Raw genomic sequence first — 16,745 nt, 5'->3', positions numbered from 1 at the left:
AGGAAAAAGTTTGGGGACCACTGATTTAGAGCATATTCAAATGTAAAATTGTCACAATAAAAGTCTGTCAAAAACAGTTAGTGGTTTTAGCAATAGTGCAGCGTGTGCATAAACACATAGAAGAGTGTAAAATATAGCAGAAAACAAAAAAACTTTCTTAAAGCCTGATGACTTTTTGATTGAAGTATTGTGGGAAAGGTTGGCTGCTAGGATGAAAGATGCACAAGAATGTTGAATGACTTAAGACTTATGCACATCAACAATGTGCTTGGTTTTGCACCTTTTGATTGCACTGGAACAAACAAAGAAATTTATGTCATGTCACGTAATTGTTCTCAGCCAAACAAGCAACAGCAGAGTGGTTACACAGATTGTGGATGCTGATAATACACTTGCGTGTTTCCTGTAGTGAAGTTCTTAGTGCAAGAAAAAAAAATGATTATGAGTAAAAGTTAACTGAAAGCTTTGCTTGGATGCATCAGGAGACGAAGGTTGTTGTGAATGACTTCATAACTCAGTGTTAGTCATTCCCTGGACCTTGCTGGATTTCCTCCTCCACAGGTTGGTCCAGAGTTTCCAATGGGACTCTGCAAAAAAAATAAAAATAAAAAAATAAAAAAAATAATGAATTGGAAAATCAAACAGTTCAGTCAAGAGCCAGGAGCATGAGTTTGAAGCTGACACTGCTTGTTAAACGAGGCGATATGAGTTTTAGCATTGTCCCCAGAGCCGCAACCTTCAAACCTTAAATCGCATCCAACCATTTGTTGTAGCTGCAGGCTCTACATGCTACGGTGTTCTGCTGCTGGATATCAGTAAATCCACCCACGACTCAAACCCCCACACTCTGCTGTACCGAGAAACTGGATGGCAATTTCACTTCATGAAACCTAGCATTTCACTGTAAACTTTGTCACTTCTGCTGAAAGGGTGAATTCAGTCTTGGTATCTGAAAACCTCTTTATGCGTCATAAAACTTCAGGAACTCATGAGCTGAGCTCCTCCATTCTATCTCCAGGCCAGGTGGAAGAACAGAGAACAAAATTCAGCTCATTTAAATTGAGTTGAGCTGGTCAAGATGAACTTTAAAATTCAAGAATTTCTGTGCATATATTTTTATTTGATCTTGGACTCATATAGGAAGGATTTTTCCCCCCGAAGTATCAATTTACACAAAAATAAAGAAGCAAATAATGAGCATATAATTCATTCACTGAAACGTTGCTCTTCTTCATCACCAGACTTTCACTTTCTGTCTTTTGCTTTGATACTCATCAATACTCTTCACTTTGTGAAGCATAATGCAAAAGTGAATAAAAGGCACCATATAAAATTAATGCAATAATTTTTCAACATTGACACAGATGTCACTCATGCTGGAGTTCATAGATATGAATGGATTTTCTAGTCTATTCCAGGTTTACTAATTGTCACACTTGTACCTTGTTGACTAATCATCACAAAGGTTTCTTGTTTACGAACAATAAAAACTTGTTCCCTATTTACCTATTACTACATTTGCATAATTAATGTGAGTCCTCTTATTAATTTTGTAATTTAGTTTTAACTTTTGTAAATTGTTTTGCGACTCTATTTGAGAAAAGCGTCTTATGAATGAATAAATTTGTCATCACACCTGCTTCTCATTCCGTTTCAGATCTTCTTCATATGCTCTTCACTAATTGTCAGAATTGCACTTTGTTTAGTATCCACCTCCAACTCACTTTGGTCACCAATCATTCCGCCTATACTTTAGGAATTAATTATCACAGCTGCACATTGTTTTTTGCAATTAGATCCAGACACCTGGTTATAATTGTCTTTCCAAGCATAAAAAGAAGGACGACTATAGACATTAACTTCTGTAGTAGTGCTAAGATGGTTTTCACTACCCATGTATTTTAGGGTATTTGATGTGCAAACTGCTCCTATAGGCAGTCATTGGCATTTTTAGAAGGTGTCTGAAGCATTTGCTGATTTTAGCTACAAGTGGCTTTTCCTTAACCCTTGTGAATATCACATGGTCCACAATCAGACATATAGGCCCATTTCTTCCTTCTTTAAATGACTTTACATGTGATACTGGTTTTCCAACTATTGCACGTTGTTTGTCCTCAGCTTCTTTCTAGGGTATAAATACTCATTTGTTAGCTTTTTCTAGGTCAGAAAAATCAATTTCTGTCTTTGTAATTTTGTATACAGTGAAAGGGATTATTTGCTGTTTTTTTCTCTTTACAATAAAGTTGGCATTCATCATCATCATCATCATGTTTCTGCCTGGATTTGTTTTTGTTTTTTTTAACCCAACCACCATCTAGTTCTTTTATGACAAGCTTCTTTCTTGATATCTCAGGTACAAAAGAAAAAAAAAATAATAACAGCCTTTTTTGAGTAATTGGGCTAGCTATGTGTTGCCTTTTTCAGCTGGTATTTCAGTCTGCATGTGTGCTGCTTATATGGTGAATGAGAAAATTGCAAAGGAGTGCATACATACCATATTCTGAAGGTTTGCAGAGGTTAGTTTTTGAAAAATTTGACTTGAAAACACAACATTCAAGAAGTAATTTCTTATTTTTTCTAAGCACAGATTCTTCTTGCTCCCACAGTGACTTAAAGAACTGCATGAGACATCAATCTTTTTGATTTTGTTCCTCCAGACAACAGTATTCTCCTAATTGCTCTCTGTCTCTGAAAAAAACGTTCTTGTGATATTCTGGCTTTAATTCTCCTCATCAGTTGCTTTTAACGTCATTATGCTGAAAGAACAGTTAATCGCTCTTCCCTTTTCCATCCCCCACTGGCCGTAACTTTTGACAAGGATTTGGCTACTTCTGTTTGTCCATATATTTGTTTTTTGAAACAAGTTCACTAAATGTTTACCCATTGTCCAAATCCTATCCTTATGTCAAAAAATGTTGAAATGTGCAATGTGACAAGGCCCTCAATCCTGTCTTACATAATCATTTTATGCATTAAAATAAACACTGCTTTCTGATAATTTCGTTTTTTACATCACTCAAGTTTAACACATGAGATCACGTGTTCAACTTGAACTGAATGTGCTTTCAGAGCAGGAATTAAGGGGTACAGTTTCATAGCACACTGCATTAACTTGAGCATGAACTGTGGGACAAGTATGGGGGTTTTCCCCTAAATGTTTCCCCATGTAGATCCAGACACCTGTCCAAATCATTGTTCAATTCTTAACATCTGCATCAGGGTGTCTGATCTGAGAAACATATTTCTCAGGTCGGAAGAACACTGGGGGTTTATCCAGTGGTCTTTCTGCATCATTTATACAGTTTTATAAACATTTATTAATGATGAATTATTTATTACAGGGTGATATTCATAAGTGAGAAACTAGCAACAAAAACACCCTGAGTATCATTATGTGTCGTAGTGGTTGTAAGTTTATGTATTAAAGGGGCAGTATTATGCAAAATAGACTTTTTTGAAGCTTAACATCATATTGTAATGTGATGTGTATTCCCTCCAAAACATACCTGGGGTGTTGCTTTGATTCTTCCATACATTGTTTTGGATTCTTTGTAAGTGGTTAAAATTATTCTGTAAAAACCTTACAGCAGTTTGAGTGCAAACAAACAATAACCAGGACCAAGACTTAAGAGCCATCCCTCAGAGTTTGCCCTGAATTTGAGTCTTTCCGAACCCAGGGGAGCTTTGTGAAACCTTAGCGAGAGATTCGGAAGAGTTTCTGCAATTTGACTTTCTAGAGTCCATCTAGAACGTCCACTTAGTCCATTTCCAAACTCTTCAACTGCCGTAGTTTATATCAGAGATCAGAGTTGGTTTTAAGTGCTTCCTTTGCTACATCTCTAGCACATCTCCACTCTTTTCTGTCTTTATCTTTTTTTAGCATATGTTTCAAGGAATTGCACAGAAAAGGGCTGGTCTGAACTCCTGGACTACCATGAGACCTGTGTGTTTAAAGATGTTGAAGAGCAGGAGCCAGTGGTAAGACTTTATTATTATGTGAGTGTAGTTATAATACATTTTGAACTGATTATTGTGAATCTTTTTGTTTTATTGATTGTGCTGGGCCTCTACTCTCTGGGTCACATTTTTATTATTATTATTTTCTGTTGGGTTAGGTTTTGATTAAATGTTGCCCATTTTTATTTTTACATTTATTTTCACCTTTGAGACAAAACTGTTGTGTTGCTGTGGTATAGTGTGAACTTTTGGTTGACAGCACTTATACAACAAGAACCTACTATTACAGATTTAATTACTGGCTATAAACTTCTGCTCTTATTATGCTCATAATTATACAGAGTAGATGACAGATGTCAAAAATATAACATTCTTCTGCAGCAATATGAGTCCTGACAGAAAAAAGAGAAAATGTTACTGTTTTTATTACAGTAAATCCCCTGCGGTCAACTTTGTCGAACTTGGACATACAGAACAAAAAAACATGATAAGAGTTGGGAATATTTTCATCTGTACAGGTTAAGTTGTGTTTTAAAAGCACACAAATACTCAACTTATGGATTTCAGATGCGTACTGTTTAAAAGCAAGATTCTAATAATGATAGATAATAAAAAAAAACTTTCTTAGTGATATAAACTACACAAATTCACTGAATAACAAACAAATCAGGCAGGGAAAAAACAGGTGCAACAAGCTGGTTTCTTAAGTGTGGACCCTTCAACTGATACTTGCTGAAGCATCTTTTCATCCAACTTCATCTGTCAGCATGTACATATTCACTTGCTATTATCTGACCATTCTGTTTTGCAAAGTTCTTCAGCTCAGTAAGGACTTCTCTTATCCACAGCCCCCACAGATTTTGTGTTCCAACAGAGTTGAGTCAAATGGCTGAATTTACCAGGCAATTCAATTTTTTCTTTCAAGTGCATTAGAGCAGGGACACATTTCCAACTATTTAAAACTATTTAAAGCCACCTAAGGTTAATAGTAATCGTTAAGTAAGAATTGTTAAATCTCACTAAATTATCTAAGTTATTTATTCACTAAGTTTCAGCAAACTCAAAATGTTCTTTCTTTGATGATTGAACAACTTGTTGGAGAGCACTTTAATGAAATCTTCTAACTTTTTTTGTTTGTTTATCTCTTTCAGACAACATATTTCTCCAACTTTAAACAGGTGTACACTGCTGGCTATGCTACCTCACTCATCTCACTTATATCAGCTATTTTTGTCTTCACTGTTTTTAGGTAACAATTTCAAATCTTCTGCTACCTTTATTTATGCAAACACATACAGTGGGGAAACACAAGGTAATTCAAATATATTTGTTCTCTCTCTCTGCAGGAAATTTCACTGCACCAGGAACTACATCCACATAAACCTGTTCTTCTCCTTCATCCTGAGAGCCACTGCTGTCTTTGTCAAAGACCTGGTTCTTTTTTCTGATGCAGATCTGGACCACTGCTTCATATCAACTGTGAGTGCTGCCGTTTCATCACCAGATCACCAGTAGTAAGAATTTTGTAAAAGCAGAAATTGTTGTAGACCCAACATCCGAAAATGCTTCTGTGCCTCCTCTGAACAACTTGGACAGGTTTACATGAGCTGTTTTCTTGAAAGGAGGAGAGGTAGAAAAATAAAAATACAGGGGACGTCTCAGAGCATCAATGATGAGGTTTTCACTTCCTGCTTTTCTGCTGATAAAGCTGCTGTGAGAGGTGTGAGTGTCCCTATTGTTTGTTTGTGAGGCCTCAGCATAAGCACTTTCTGTGACTCATTTAGAAGGAAGGCTGAAATAGGAAGGATAAGAGTCGTACAGTTTTCCTCCGCTGTACTAACAAAACATGTACCATGACTGACATCTTTCCAAGTCTCAATATGAATGGAAATACAAAAAAGATGTAAGTAAAACGCTGGTGTTTTTGGATTTTTTTTTCTAGAAGATGTCTAGAAGATGACCATTTTACATTCTTAAATCTAGTTCATCAAACTATCAAAATGGAATAATACATTTTCGACAACAGTATTTGTATTTTTAAATTATAGACTGAGAATTAATGGATTATGAACATACATGGTGCTGTAGAAATGCCAATGATGGCTGCTGTCACCAACTAATGACGAGAATAATCATATGCCAACTCCTCTAAATTGGAAATAAAAAATAATTTTTGAAGCTTACTGTTAGAGAACTGTTCCAAAGACTGACATCTTGTTACCTCCAAATAACAACCATTAGATGCCATCTACACGCCAACTGATTGTATGGCAGGCCACCTTGTTGTGTTCTGCGTTTTCTGTGTAGTTATTTTTGAGGTTTTCTGTGTTTAGTCCTGTCCTAGTTCTGTCTTCAACGTTGATTGTTTCCCGGGTGTGTCTCATTCCTTGATTACCCTCATTGTGTATTTAAGTCCACCTGTTGTCTTTGTCTCTTGTCGGATCCTTGTCGGTGTTACCGGTGTGTTACCGGTCTTGTTTTCCGTCAGCCTGTTTTCCTGTGGACTTTATCATTAAAATAAATCATCTTCATCTTCATCCTGGCCTGCCTGTGTCTCATCTCACCTCACCAAAACCTCGAATCATGACACACCTAAGTAACAGCATTTTTGTGCAACTGTCACAAAGGTAGACATACAAAGTTAAACCAAGATTTTTGTTGTCAAAGAAAAAAAAACATATCAAATTCATGTGGGTTTGATTTGAAACAAAAATGAATATGTGGAAAAACAGCCTATGGCAGTGATTCTCAATTATCACTGCCACATTCAAATTATGTATTAATATCAGCACTTATTATCACTCTAGTGCTTGTCTGCAGTTCAAATTCATAAAACAGAAATTACCTTATCCAATAATATTAATAGACTTTGGTCATTAGGATATGTAGTTCAACATTAAATTTATTAATAGATGTAGGGAAAAAGCTGTTAAGAAATGTTAAAGTATCAGTTTTGATGGATCTATTTTTCCCCGAAGGCATCAATTCATCCAGGTGGTGGGCAGGATAGAGTGAGTGTGTCAGAATATTGTATGCTCTCTGCAGGCAACATCAGTTGATGAATTGTCCGGAGTAGGTAGCTGTTGGTCGATGATGTTCCTGGCAGTATTTATAAATCACTGCAGAGATTTCTATTTTTCTGCAGAGCCATACCACACCAAGATGCTGTGAAAGATGGAGTTATAGAAGGATGTTAAGTTGTGACAGGTTTACACGGTAGCACAACTTAGGTGTTTTCTAAGAAAATACAGCCACTGCTGTGCCTTCTCAGCCAGGACTGTGGTATTTGTTTGTCCATAACAAATCAGTGGGCACATGGCCTTCAGCTTAACATGGATGTTCTACTTCTCTGTACCTATCACAACAAACAAGCTGGATTTATTTATAACCTCAAGTCAGGCAGTGACCTCTGGGCAGTTCTTAATAAGCAGGATCTACACCAAGTCATTTATCATATAATTTATTGCCATATTCATTCATTGAGAAATCTTTCCTGTCCACCTTGAGATTAAGATTTTTTATAACTGCTGCTTAGTTCTGACCCTTCAGCTTCACGGGCCAGTGGCTGCAGCTGTTGTTGCCGTCCAGAAAACCAAGTCTTTTAGATGCTGGCACAGTGGTAGTTTTAAATATAAAGCAGGAAAACAGGGAAGCTGTCGATAACACAACTGGAGCAAACCACAGAGAAATCATGCCATTACCATGACAACTACACTGCTGTGAAAAAGTGTTTTTCCTCTTACAGACCTCTTCTGTTTTGGCCTTTTGTCACCCTGAAATGTATTTAGAACATCAAACTAAATTTAATATTAAATTGACTTGCGTAAATGCAATAAACAGTTTTCAAAATAATCCAAACCAACCTGGCCTTCTGGGATAAAGTAAATGTCCCCTAAACCTAATAGCTAGTTGCACGATCTGAGCAGCAACAACCCTCAAGAGTTTGCAATAACTGTTAGGTCAACATCATCAATTATGGCAAGCTTCTCAGGTCTTGAGGAAGCAAAGCAGTCCCGAAGACTCATGATAATGTTGGACTGTCAGCATGATGATCTGATTTGGAAATGTTGTGCTAATTTTGGAACAAATGTGAGATTATGCACAACTTCCAAATTTGTTCCACTTTTGTCTTGTCATTTCACAGAATACATTCCCAAAACTATCATCATCATAAACTTTATGATGATGATAATTATAAAGAATGTCTTGTCAAATGTGAGACAGGTTTTTATGTGCTTTGGGGTAAGCAGTTGTTCCTTGGATCTCTGCCAGAGAAGCCAATTTACCCTGTATTTGGCACGTTAGTATATATAGATCCCAAAGCACAGAAGGAGGCAGAGGTCTAGAGTATATCAGAGCTGTCATCCAAACTCCAAGAACACATTAAAAAGATGGACCCAAGGGATGAAGTGCTCAGTGAAAATCTCAGACAATGGCAACTGGAAGAGAAGGATCTGAAGGAACCATCATGGGTGGAAAAGAACATGCATTGGATGTACCACCGACAGTTAGCTGAAGTGGCTGATATGACCAAATCCTACCAATGGCTGATGGACAGTACAGAAGGTCAGGTCACTGCACCACATCAGCAGCCCTTGATTACCAGAGAACTAAAGGCACAGATGTACCACACCAGGCAAGGCCCCAGCTGCAACAGGGAGTAAGATACCAGCAGGAAAGGAATACGTAGAAGACCATAACCAAGGGGATGATATACAGAAACATCTGTACGGATTAAAAACTGGTGACCCTAGGATTACCTATCTGTCTATTTAGCTGCAAATTTAAAAAAAAAAAACTTTAAATTTGTAAATGTTTCAGTTCCACTTCAATAAAAAATGTAAATACCTCAAATTGAATAATTTCTATCACTACAGTAACTGTACACCCAAAGTTTCTGGTTTGTGAAGAAAATAAAAAAAAAGAAAAATAATTATTTCCATTCTCAGCAAGAACAAAAAGTCCATGAATAATGGTTGTTATAAACTTTGGTAATGTAATCTGCCAAGTTAAGTGAAGTTTACAATCTTGTCTGATGTTTGTCTTTGCCTTGTCCGGCAGACAGCCTGCAAGTCCGCTGTGGCCTTTTTCCAGTTTAGTATCCTGGCCAACTACTTCTGGCTACTGGTGGAGGGGATGTATCTACAGACGCTGCTAGCACTCACCTTCGTCTTTCAAAAGAAATACTTCTGGTGGTATATACTAATCGGTTGGGGTGGGTTTTTCTGTTACTTTCTCAAAGTTTCTTGTTAGAGCGGTAACAAGTTTATTTTGCGTAATGATTTTTTTTCTGTTTTTTTTTTTTTTACCTTTTTTCCCAGGTCTACCAACAATAATCATTGCAACCTGGATTCTCACTAGAAACTTCTACAATAATAAGGGGTGAGCAAATGCTGTGGCTGCTGGTGAAAGTCAGATTTGTTTTTTCTTGTAAGAATAAGCACACTCTGAAATAACCACATATTTATTTTAAACAACATTGCTCTCACCTATATGCTTCATGCTAAAAGAGACACAAACACATTTAACTAAGTGGGTGCTAAGGAATATAAGGGTTTTTTGGGGGGGTTTTTTTAGCTGAAGAACTAATTTTTTGAACATCAAATTTAGACTTAGGAACCATCTCTCAAGATTTCCTGCTTAGAGTTGTAATCTTGCATGTCAAACCAGTTTGTATCTCTGGAGGTGATAAGCTGCTTAGTACAGCAGAGGGACGAGGAAATTAGAAATTGAACAATGTGGCAAACTCTAAATATGGTTTCAGTTTGAACAGAAATAAAACTCCCTATCCAGAACTTATGCAAAATGTATTTGTTGACCTGTTAACAGTAAAAGAAGTTTAGATGCTATATAAGGCCCAGAATAAAGAGCAATGTGCTTGGATACGAGGGACCATGGAGCTCATAAAATCCTAAGCTGCTTAAACATACAGTAGTTTCTAAGTAAAAAAAAACAACCTGGTTTAGAGAGATGTCAATCAGAAGTAATACCTTTATTTCTGATTTCCAGTGTTTATAAAGCTTAAATGTATCTATATCTATTCCATCCCTTTCAGATCACTCTTTAACAGTAATAGTATATGAACACCTAGTAGAAGTGTTAAAAATAGATGTTGTAAATCCTTTTCCAAGGGAGTGAGTATTAGTTTTACCTATATTTTAAAACATAGATGATAGTTTAACTAGCTTGACCATTTGCAGGGTTAGCATGCCAAACAATGTTCTGCATTGTTGTTTCACCAAAAGCGTATTTTTCCAGATTGACTCAGCCAATAAACAGGCAATTCTGCAAAGACGTTAAATCTAATATGCTATGGTCCCTTTAGAAAATTGGTGAAATCATGATGGGAATGTGTTTCAGAGAAAGATTTACAGTTTAATTTCTAACATTCTGGCTCCAGAAAATGTTGCATATTTCATGATGAGACTTAAAAGTGTGTGGCCTCATATTGCTCAGTTTATTGCAAAGCTGGCTTTTATGCATCCCAGGTGCTGGGATGACACAGATGTGGCCTTCATCTGGTGGATCATTAAGGGTCCAATAACTGCCTCCCTACTGGTGAGTACACCGCAGATAAAGTGGGAGCTCTTGGTGGATCAAAAGTCTAGGATCTGTGCTGACGTTTGACTCTTATCTTGCTTTTATCTGATTGGCAACAATCCACAGTCATAAGAAAGCAACTTATTTCTTGAGGTTTGATCATATGATAGAGAAAAATAACTGAGTATGTTTGAGTGTCTTTATATTTGTTTTATAAAGTATCAGCTGTAGGTGGGATTTGACGTAGATCCCAAAAAAAGATCAAATTGCTAAATTAATCACAATACAAACACACAACAAACTCCACATTTCTTTAGTTCTTAAAGATTAAGTCTGAATGGAAAGGCTGTGTGTGAGAAACAATACCTTTCCTGTTACAAAGGAACTAAAAGGAGGAGTTGAAGCCAAGTACGTTTAAATAAAGGATTTGGTTAATTGATTATCGCCTGTGGGATCAGCTCTTTGTTAGCACAATGCCAGGGTGGAAAGGCATCAACAATCTGTAGAAAAGCAAACATTGCTCCCAGTCAATCTGGGAAGAGTTGCAAGGTCATTTTCAAACTATTTAAAGCCAATTATTCTACAGTGAGAAAAATTTTTTATAAGTGGAAAACATTTAAGGCAGTGTCCAGCAGTTCCGAGAATGTAGCACATTCCCCTCTGGGTCACTCTGGGCATTTCTCAGTGAAGGAACAAATCCCAAGAGCTCCATCTCAGACTCCACAGACCTTATCCATGTATCGTATTTTACATTAATAGTTACTATGAGAAATCTGTTTTTCTTTTTTTTAAGAAAGAATGGTAGCACAACTTAGGTGTGCAAAGCTCCATGTGAACAAAACTTGCTCTGGAACATTGTCTGAATGACGGACAAGACCAAAACAGAGAATTTTGGTCAGCGCCATGTTTTTAAAAAGCAAACATTGTAACTGTTGAGCATAGTAATGGAAAATTGTTGAATTAGGGTTGCTTTCCCAAGACAAGACCTGATCACCTCTCAGTCATTGCGTTGACCATGAAGTCCTCTTTATGGTTATGTTTTACAGAGTCAAAGTTCAGATTCTAACCTGTTTGAAATGATGAGAGGGAACCATAAAGAGGGCCTGTTGTCAATTACTTAGCGCCATTTTATATCGCAATCAAGTAATTATGTTTCCTTAAGTTGTGCAAATAATGTGTCAAACCTAAAATAATTTGGAATCCTAAAAATTGGCCTCTGTCTCTTTAAAAAGCTCCTACTCTTTCCAATGCTCCGCCTTTAGCACGTCATCACAACATTGGACTGAGAAGTAATTCATATAATAAGCTCACCAGACATTCAGCTCCACCAAGTGTTTGTTAATTGCTGCTAGAGGAGTTGAGGACCAAAACATTGAATAAACAATATAAAATTTTTCTTCTATGTAGGTGAACTTCATCATCTTTCTAAACGTGATCCGTATTCTGGTTCAGAAGCTGACGTCTCCTGGAGTCGGTGGCAACAATACAAGTCACTTTAAGTGAGAGAGCATAAATACTTCTCTATGAGCGTCCGTGCTGACACATGGCTGTATACCCATGTAATCCTTATGCCTCTGCTGTGTGTGTTTGCAGGCGACTGGCCAAATCCACACTGCTGCTCATCCCACTTTTTGGGATGCACTACATGGTGTTCGCCTTCCTACCGGAAAATACAGGAGCAGAAGCTCGGATCATCATCGAGGTTGGCATGGGATCCTTCCAGGTACGACTAGAAGCACATTTTTAAAAATACGGGAATATAAAGTTTCACAACTTTTATCACATGTTCATCTTTTAAAGGGATTTGTTGTAGCCTTGCTGTACTGTTTCCTAAATGGAGAGGTGAGTACATGTTATGCATATTCTCTCTTTTGATCTGTCCATTCAGATAACTGAATCTCAGATGGCCAATAAGTTCAAATAAATGTTGAAAATCTATTGTATGATGTCAGGACAAGTTTGATTATGTCATTGAATTGGTCATTACCACCATCTGGTGGATAAAATTGTTGATTTGTCTGGTATCTTTCTTCCTTTATTTAGTCTCACTTATTCAATTCTGGTAAAGGAGTTCAGATGTGTACTGTACATATAAATATTTAAATGATCTCTTTGTTCTTTATCTTTCCCTTCCCAGTTATCACATTTTCTTGCAATCTTTCAAAACAGAGTTGTCAAGGTTTTGTCAACATATTTCATAATTTGTAGGCTATTGGGATGGCTGCTTGTGCTGTCAAAAATATAAATGACTGCGAGCAAATGTTTGTGTAATCACTGGATACATAACAAAAATAAACTAAATCGAGGAACCTTAAGTGCTGGACCTTTTCATCAAAGCTGTGTTTGATTTTTAGGTGCAGGCTGAGCTGAAGAAGCGATTTTGGAAGTGGCAGACTGAGAGTTACCTGAGCTACAGTAAACGACGGCGTACGCTGTTCAACGAAAGCAGCACGGTCACACAGATATCTGTTCTGGATAAATCCAGTCCCAAAGAGCAGCAGAGCTCCGAATCACATGCCCTTACACCCAACAATGTGTCTGCAGTCTGAAAACCATGAGACGGGTCCAGCAGATGAGTTGTTTTTTTTGTATCGCACAGATCATGCTGTGCATAGACTACACCTCAGAGCCTGGTTGTTGGCGGGTGTGTTTATCCTGAACTGTGAGACCTCTGAACTTGCTGTGCAAGAAGTCGGCATCATCCCACACACGTTTTACAGCACATTCAGATTTTCCCCCCAGACACCAGAGTTTACAGTGTGGCTGGAAAACTACGTCATTTGCTTTCGGGCAACTCCTCCACATTTTACTTTCCAACACTGAACTCTTTCTGCTATTTAAAGAAGAGATAAGAAAAAAAAACACAAAAAAACAAACAAAAGATGAACAGGAGCCTTGTTCAAAACTGAAGTAAATCAAGGTGGAACATAAATGAAAAGAAGTACATTTTAATTCAACATAGTCCCAAAGCTTTTATTTACCAGTCTTTTTGATTAAGTTAGAATATTTTCACACTTAAATTTGTCACTAACAACTCAACTAAAAACAACAAAATACATTACTTCAGAAAATAAAAGATTTTGTAAAGGGAACAAAGAGTTTTCATTATGTCAAATGTTCACATTTTTCCAACAAACTAAAATGGCTTTGTGGCACTATAAGTACAAAATACTTTATAAGAGATTAAGATGTAAATTTTCTTTCTCAGTCGAAGCTGAACCTGCAACCGCAATACTGACCTGAATCCTGAACATAAGTAGCCATTTCTTTTGCCTGTACTCTGTGTCATTATGTGTAATAATTTTAATCTGGCGGATGCCTTTATGAGGAACTCTTGGGTGCAGTAAGAGGAAATCATACTTGTACACAAAGATTACCAATTCTCTTCATCAGTTACTACTCTGACAGTTGTAAAATTATATGACCGATAAATAAGATACTTTTCTTTTTCAGTAGGTAAGGCATATTTTACGATTAAACTTTTAGCCTGTAGCTGAATAACTGAAGGTTTCCTACAATCCCTTAGATGTCGTGCAACATGAACTCCCGATTTCACAACAATTCTGCTGGCTCTCAGGAAGAATTCAGAATCAAACATATTTATAAGCTTTTCTCACTCTTAATGTTTTACTTTAAAAGTCAAGGAATCCAAGGGGCTCCATGTTTGTTTTCATCTAAGCAGACTTCACAGCTGAGCCAGCGTTTTTTTTTTGGACCTATGACGTTAGATTGCAAAAGGAGATGTAACTAGAAGCCTCTTTCTCAAGGATGTCAACAACTTGTATGTTACCAGCATGGCATGGCCATGAAGAAGATATACTCCAGCCATGAGGCCGCTATAAGCAGACCTGTTTAAAATTCCTTGGTGACCATTGCACACAGATGTATACTCTATCATTTTTGCTACCAGACTCCACTCATGCTCCAACAAATTTTATCAGAACCAACAGAGACTGAAAAAGGTTTTCTGGGTGCCATGCCACACCTTATCAGCTTGACACCAACCGTTAACCCACTCATGTGCATTGTCCTTCATACTCTAATACGCATAGATGTACTTTTAATAATGACCAGAAGACCTTCCTGCAATTACTTCGAGAAACTATAAACCCAATAGTTACCTGGTATTATTGCTTGTTTGACACCAGTTTCTTTACGTTTGTCCAACAATCCATATAAAAAAAAAAAGCTGTGATACCTGTGATTTTGAGAGATCCAGCATCACCTTTTTTCTTTAAACTTTGGTCATTCTTGTGTTACATTACATGTCTATTTAGGAGATGAAAATTCATGATGCCATCTGTGGCTATGTCTGCAAAATGTTGCACAGTGCATTAGCGCACATCTGGAGCACTAGACTGTAAAAGCCTTTTGTTTTGTCTTTGTGAATGAACAGTGTTTTGTGACTGTTGCAGTTGACTCAAATGATTTATACACTGACCATACTGAATTTGTTAAATTTGTTTGGCTATAGAATCCTTACTGTATCAAGTTGGTGTTTGCAGGCAATATATATATGTGTATATATATATATATATATATTATTTTTTTTCTGTAAGACGTTTAATGACACAGCTCTTTTGTAAAACCATATAAGAAGACCATATTTTTGGCATAACATAGGTTGTCTTTAATAGCGACTGAATAGGCTGCGTTGACACTACTAATATTGTATCAGTGTAGTTTTTCCTCCTTCTTGACACTGTAGGTAATTTGCACAAATGTACAGCGATGTGTGTGTATGCATATATTAACAATGCCTGGGCAGAAAAAAAGTTGCCACCAAAACAAAGAGTGGTCACAGAATACAGTGACTTTGGTTTTAGCGCACATTTGTAGTTGCATTGTCACAAGATTTATTTCCATCCAGTGTCGAATTACTTTTTCACCAAGATCTTGTATTCATGATGGAGAGTCTGACGAGTGTGAAAAGCCTTCTCCCAAACATCACAAAGATTTTCAGTGAGGTTGAGGTCTGGACTCTCATGCTCCCTGAACGACTCGTTCACAATTTGAGCCCAATGAAGCTTGGCATTGTAAACTTTGAATATTTATTGATGGAATACAATGATTATTCAGTATATTCAGGTAGACAGCTGACCTCATAGTGATCATAAATCTGAGCAACTGCAGCTGCCACCACAGCTTGTACAGTAGGCATGATGGGTCCATCACTTCGTCTGCCTCTTTTCTTACCCTGATGTGTCCATCACCCTGGAAGAGGGTAAATCTGGACTCATCAGATCATATGACCTTCTTTCATCACTCCAGTGTCCAATCTATATGTTCCCTTGCAAATTGTATAATTTTCTCCAGTTAGGCTCACTAATTAATGGCTTTCTTATGGCTACACAACTGTTTAGCCACAATTGGCTGAGTTTGCTTCACATTTTGCATGTGGAACCACTTTTCCTTTCACTATTGAACATAGCAGATTTCTTCCATTTATCTTCAGTTTATTTCACCAAACACTTCAGTGATCACAGATCACGACGATTCACAGGTTATTCCCAAACACATTTCTCAAGACAGTTTTAGTAGTTTTTGCAATCTCAGTAGATGTTTTCTCTGCCTGATGCCAATGCATCCTTAAGCAGAGTAACATTTTTTCCACGACCACAGGATTTGTCGTGCAACGCGCTCAGTTATATTCAGGTGGCGACTTTTATTTTCACCAGGCAATGTATACATATAACGTGTTTATATACATGTATATTTAAATGTTTGTGTGAAGGAGATATAGGCATCAGCTACTGACCAATACCGTGCCTTTTTCCACACCGTTTTTCACAGTGTTTAACAGCGCGGGTGAGTTACATTTGTTGATTTTGTGCAACTGTACCTTATACATCATATACATATTTTTATGCTGAACAAATTTGCCTCTGTGTTCTTTTGTAATTTTAGAAAGGATGATTTAGTGTGATTAATATGAAGTTAAGATGCCCATGTCGAGTGTGCATACTCTCCTCTTACCGTATGATCATAAACGGAGCACATATGTAATAATTCATTGGTCAAATGTCGAGAAGTATTGAGCCTTGGTAAACTAATTTATGGACTTTTACGTAATTTGTCATGTTACAGCCAGAAACTTACTATATTTCATAGGCTTCTGTGTGGTGGACCAATACAAGGTATTGCATAATTGTTATGGGAAAATGATACATGGTTTTTAAGTGTTTTTTTTTTTTACAAATAAAATGCTAGAGATGTGGGTTGAGTTTCTCTTCTGTCCCTTTACTCCG

At 37.1% G+C, this 16,745-nt stretch overlaps 1 protein-coding gene across 1 annotated transcript in view; it reads left to right on the top strand.

Annotated features, from left to right (window-relative positions):
• ghrhrb (growth hormone releasing hormone receptor b) overlaps positions 1–16,720 on the top strand; it is a 31,809-nt gene extending 15,089 nt beyond the window's left edge. Inside the window, exons 4-13 of the mRNA XM_081606204.1 lie at positions 3,881–3,978; positions 5,109–5,206; positions 5,304–5,436; positions 9,019–9,172; positions 9,279–9,339; positions 10,446–10,515; positions 11,905–11,996; positions 12,091–12,220; positions 12,298–12,339; positions 12,852–16,720. Of these exons, the coding sequence (XP_081462330.1) occupies positions 3,881–3,978; positions 5,109–5,206; positions 5,304–5,436; positions 9,019–9,172; positions 9,279–9,339; positions 10,446–10,515; positions 11,905–11,996; positions 12,091–12,220; positions 12,298–12,339; positions 12,852–13,046 (1,073 nt within the window). The 3' untranslated portion in view covers positions 13,047–16,720. The remainder of the gene's footprint in view (positions 1–3,880; positions 3,979–5,108; positions 5,207–5,303; positions 5,437–9,018; positions 9,173–9,278; positions 9,340–10,445; positions 10,516–11,904; positions 11,997–12,090; positions 12,221–12,297; positions 12,340–12,851) is intronic.
• Positions 16,721–16,745: the final 25 nt, after the last annotated feature.

Source organism: Poecilia reticulata, chromosome 4, assembly GCF_904066995.2.
Source record: "Poecilia reticulata chromosome 4, P_reticulata-male-v2, whole genome shotgun sequence".
Classification (NCBI taxonomy): domain Eukaryota; kingdom Metazoa; phylum Chordata; class Actinopteri; order Cyprinodontiformes; family Poeciliidae; genus Poecilia; species Poecilia reticulata.
The sequence above is the reverse complement of the archived record's forward strand: the minus strand, read 5'-3'. Positions and strand labels throughout refer to the sequence as shown.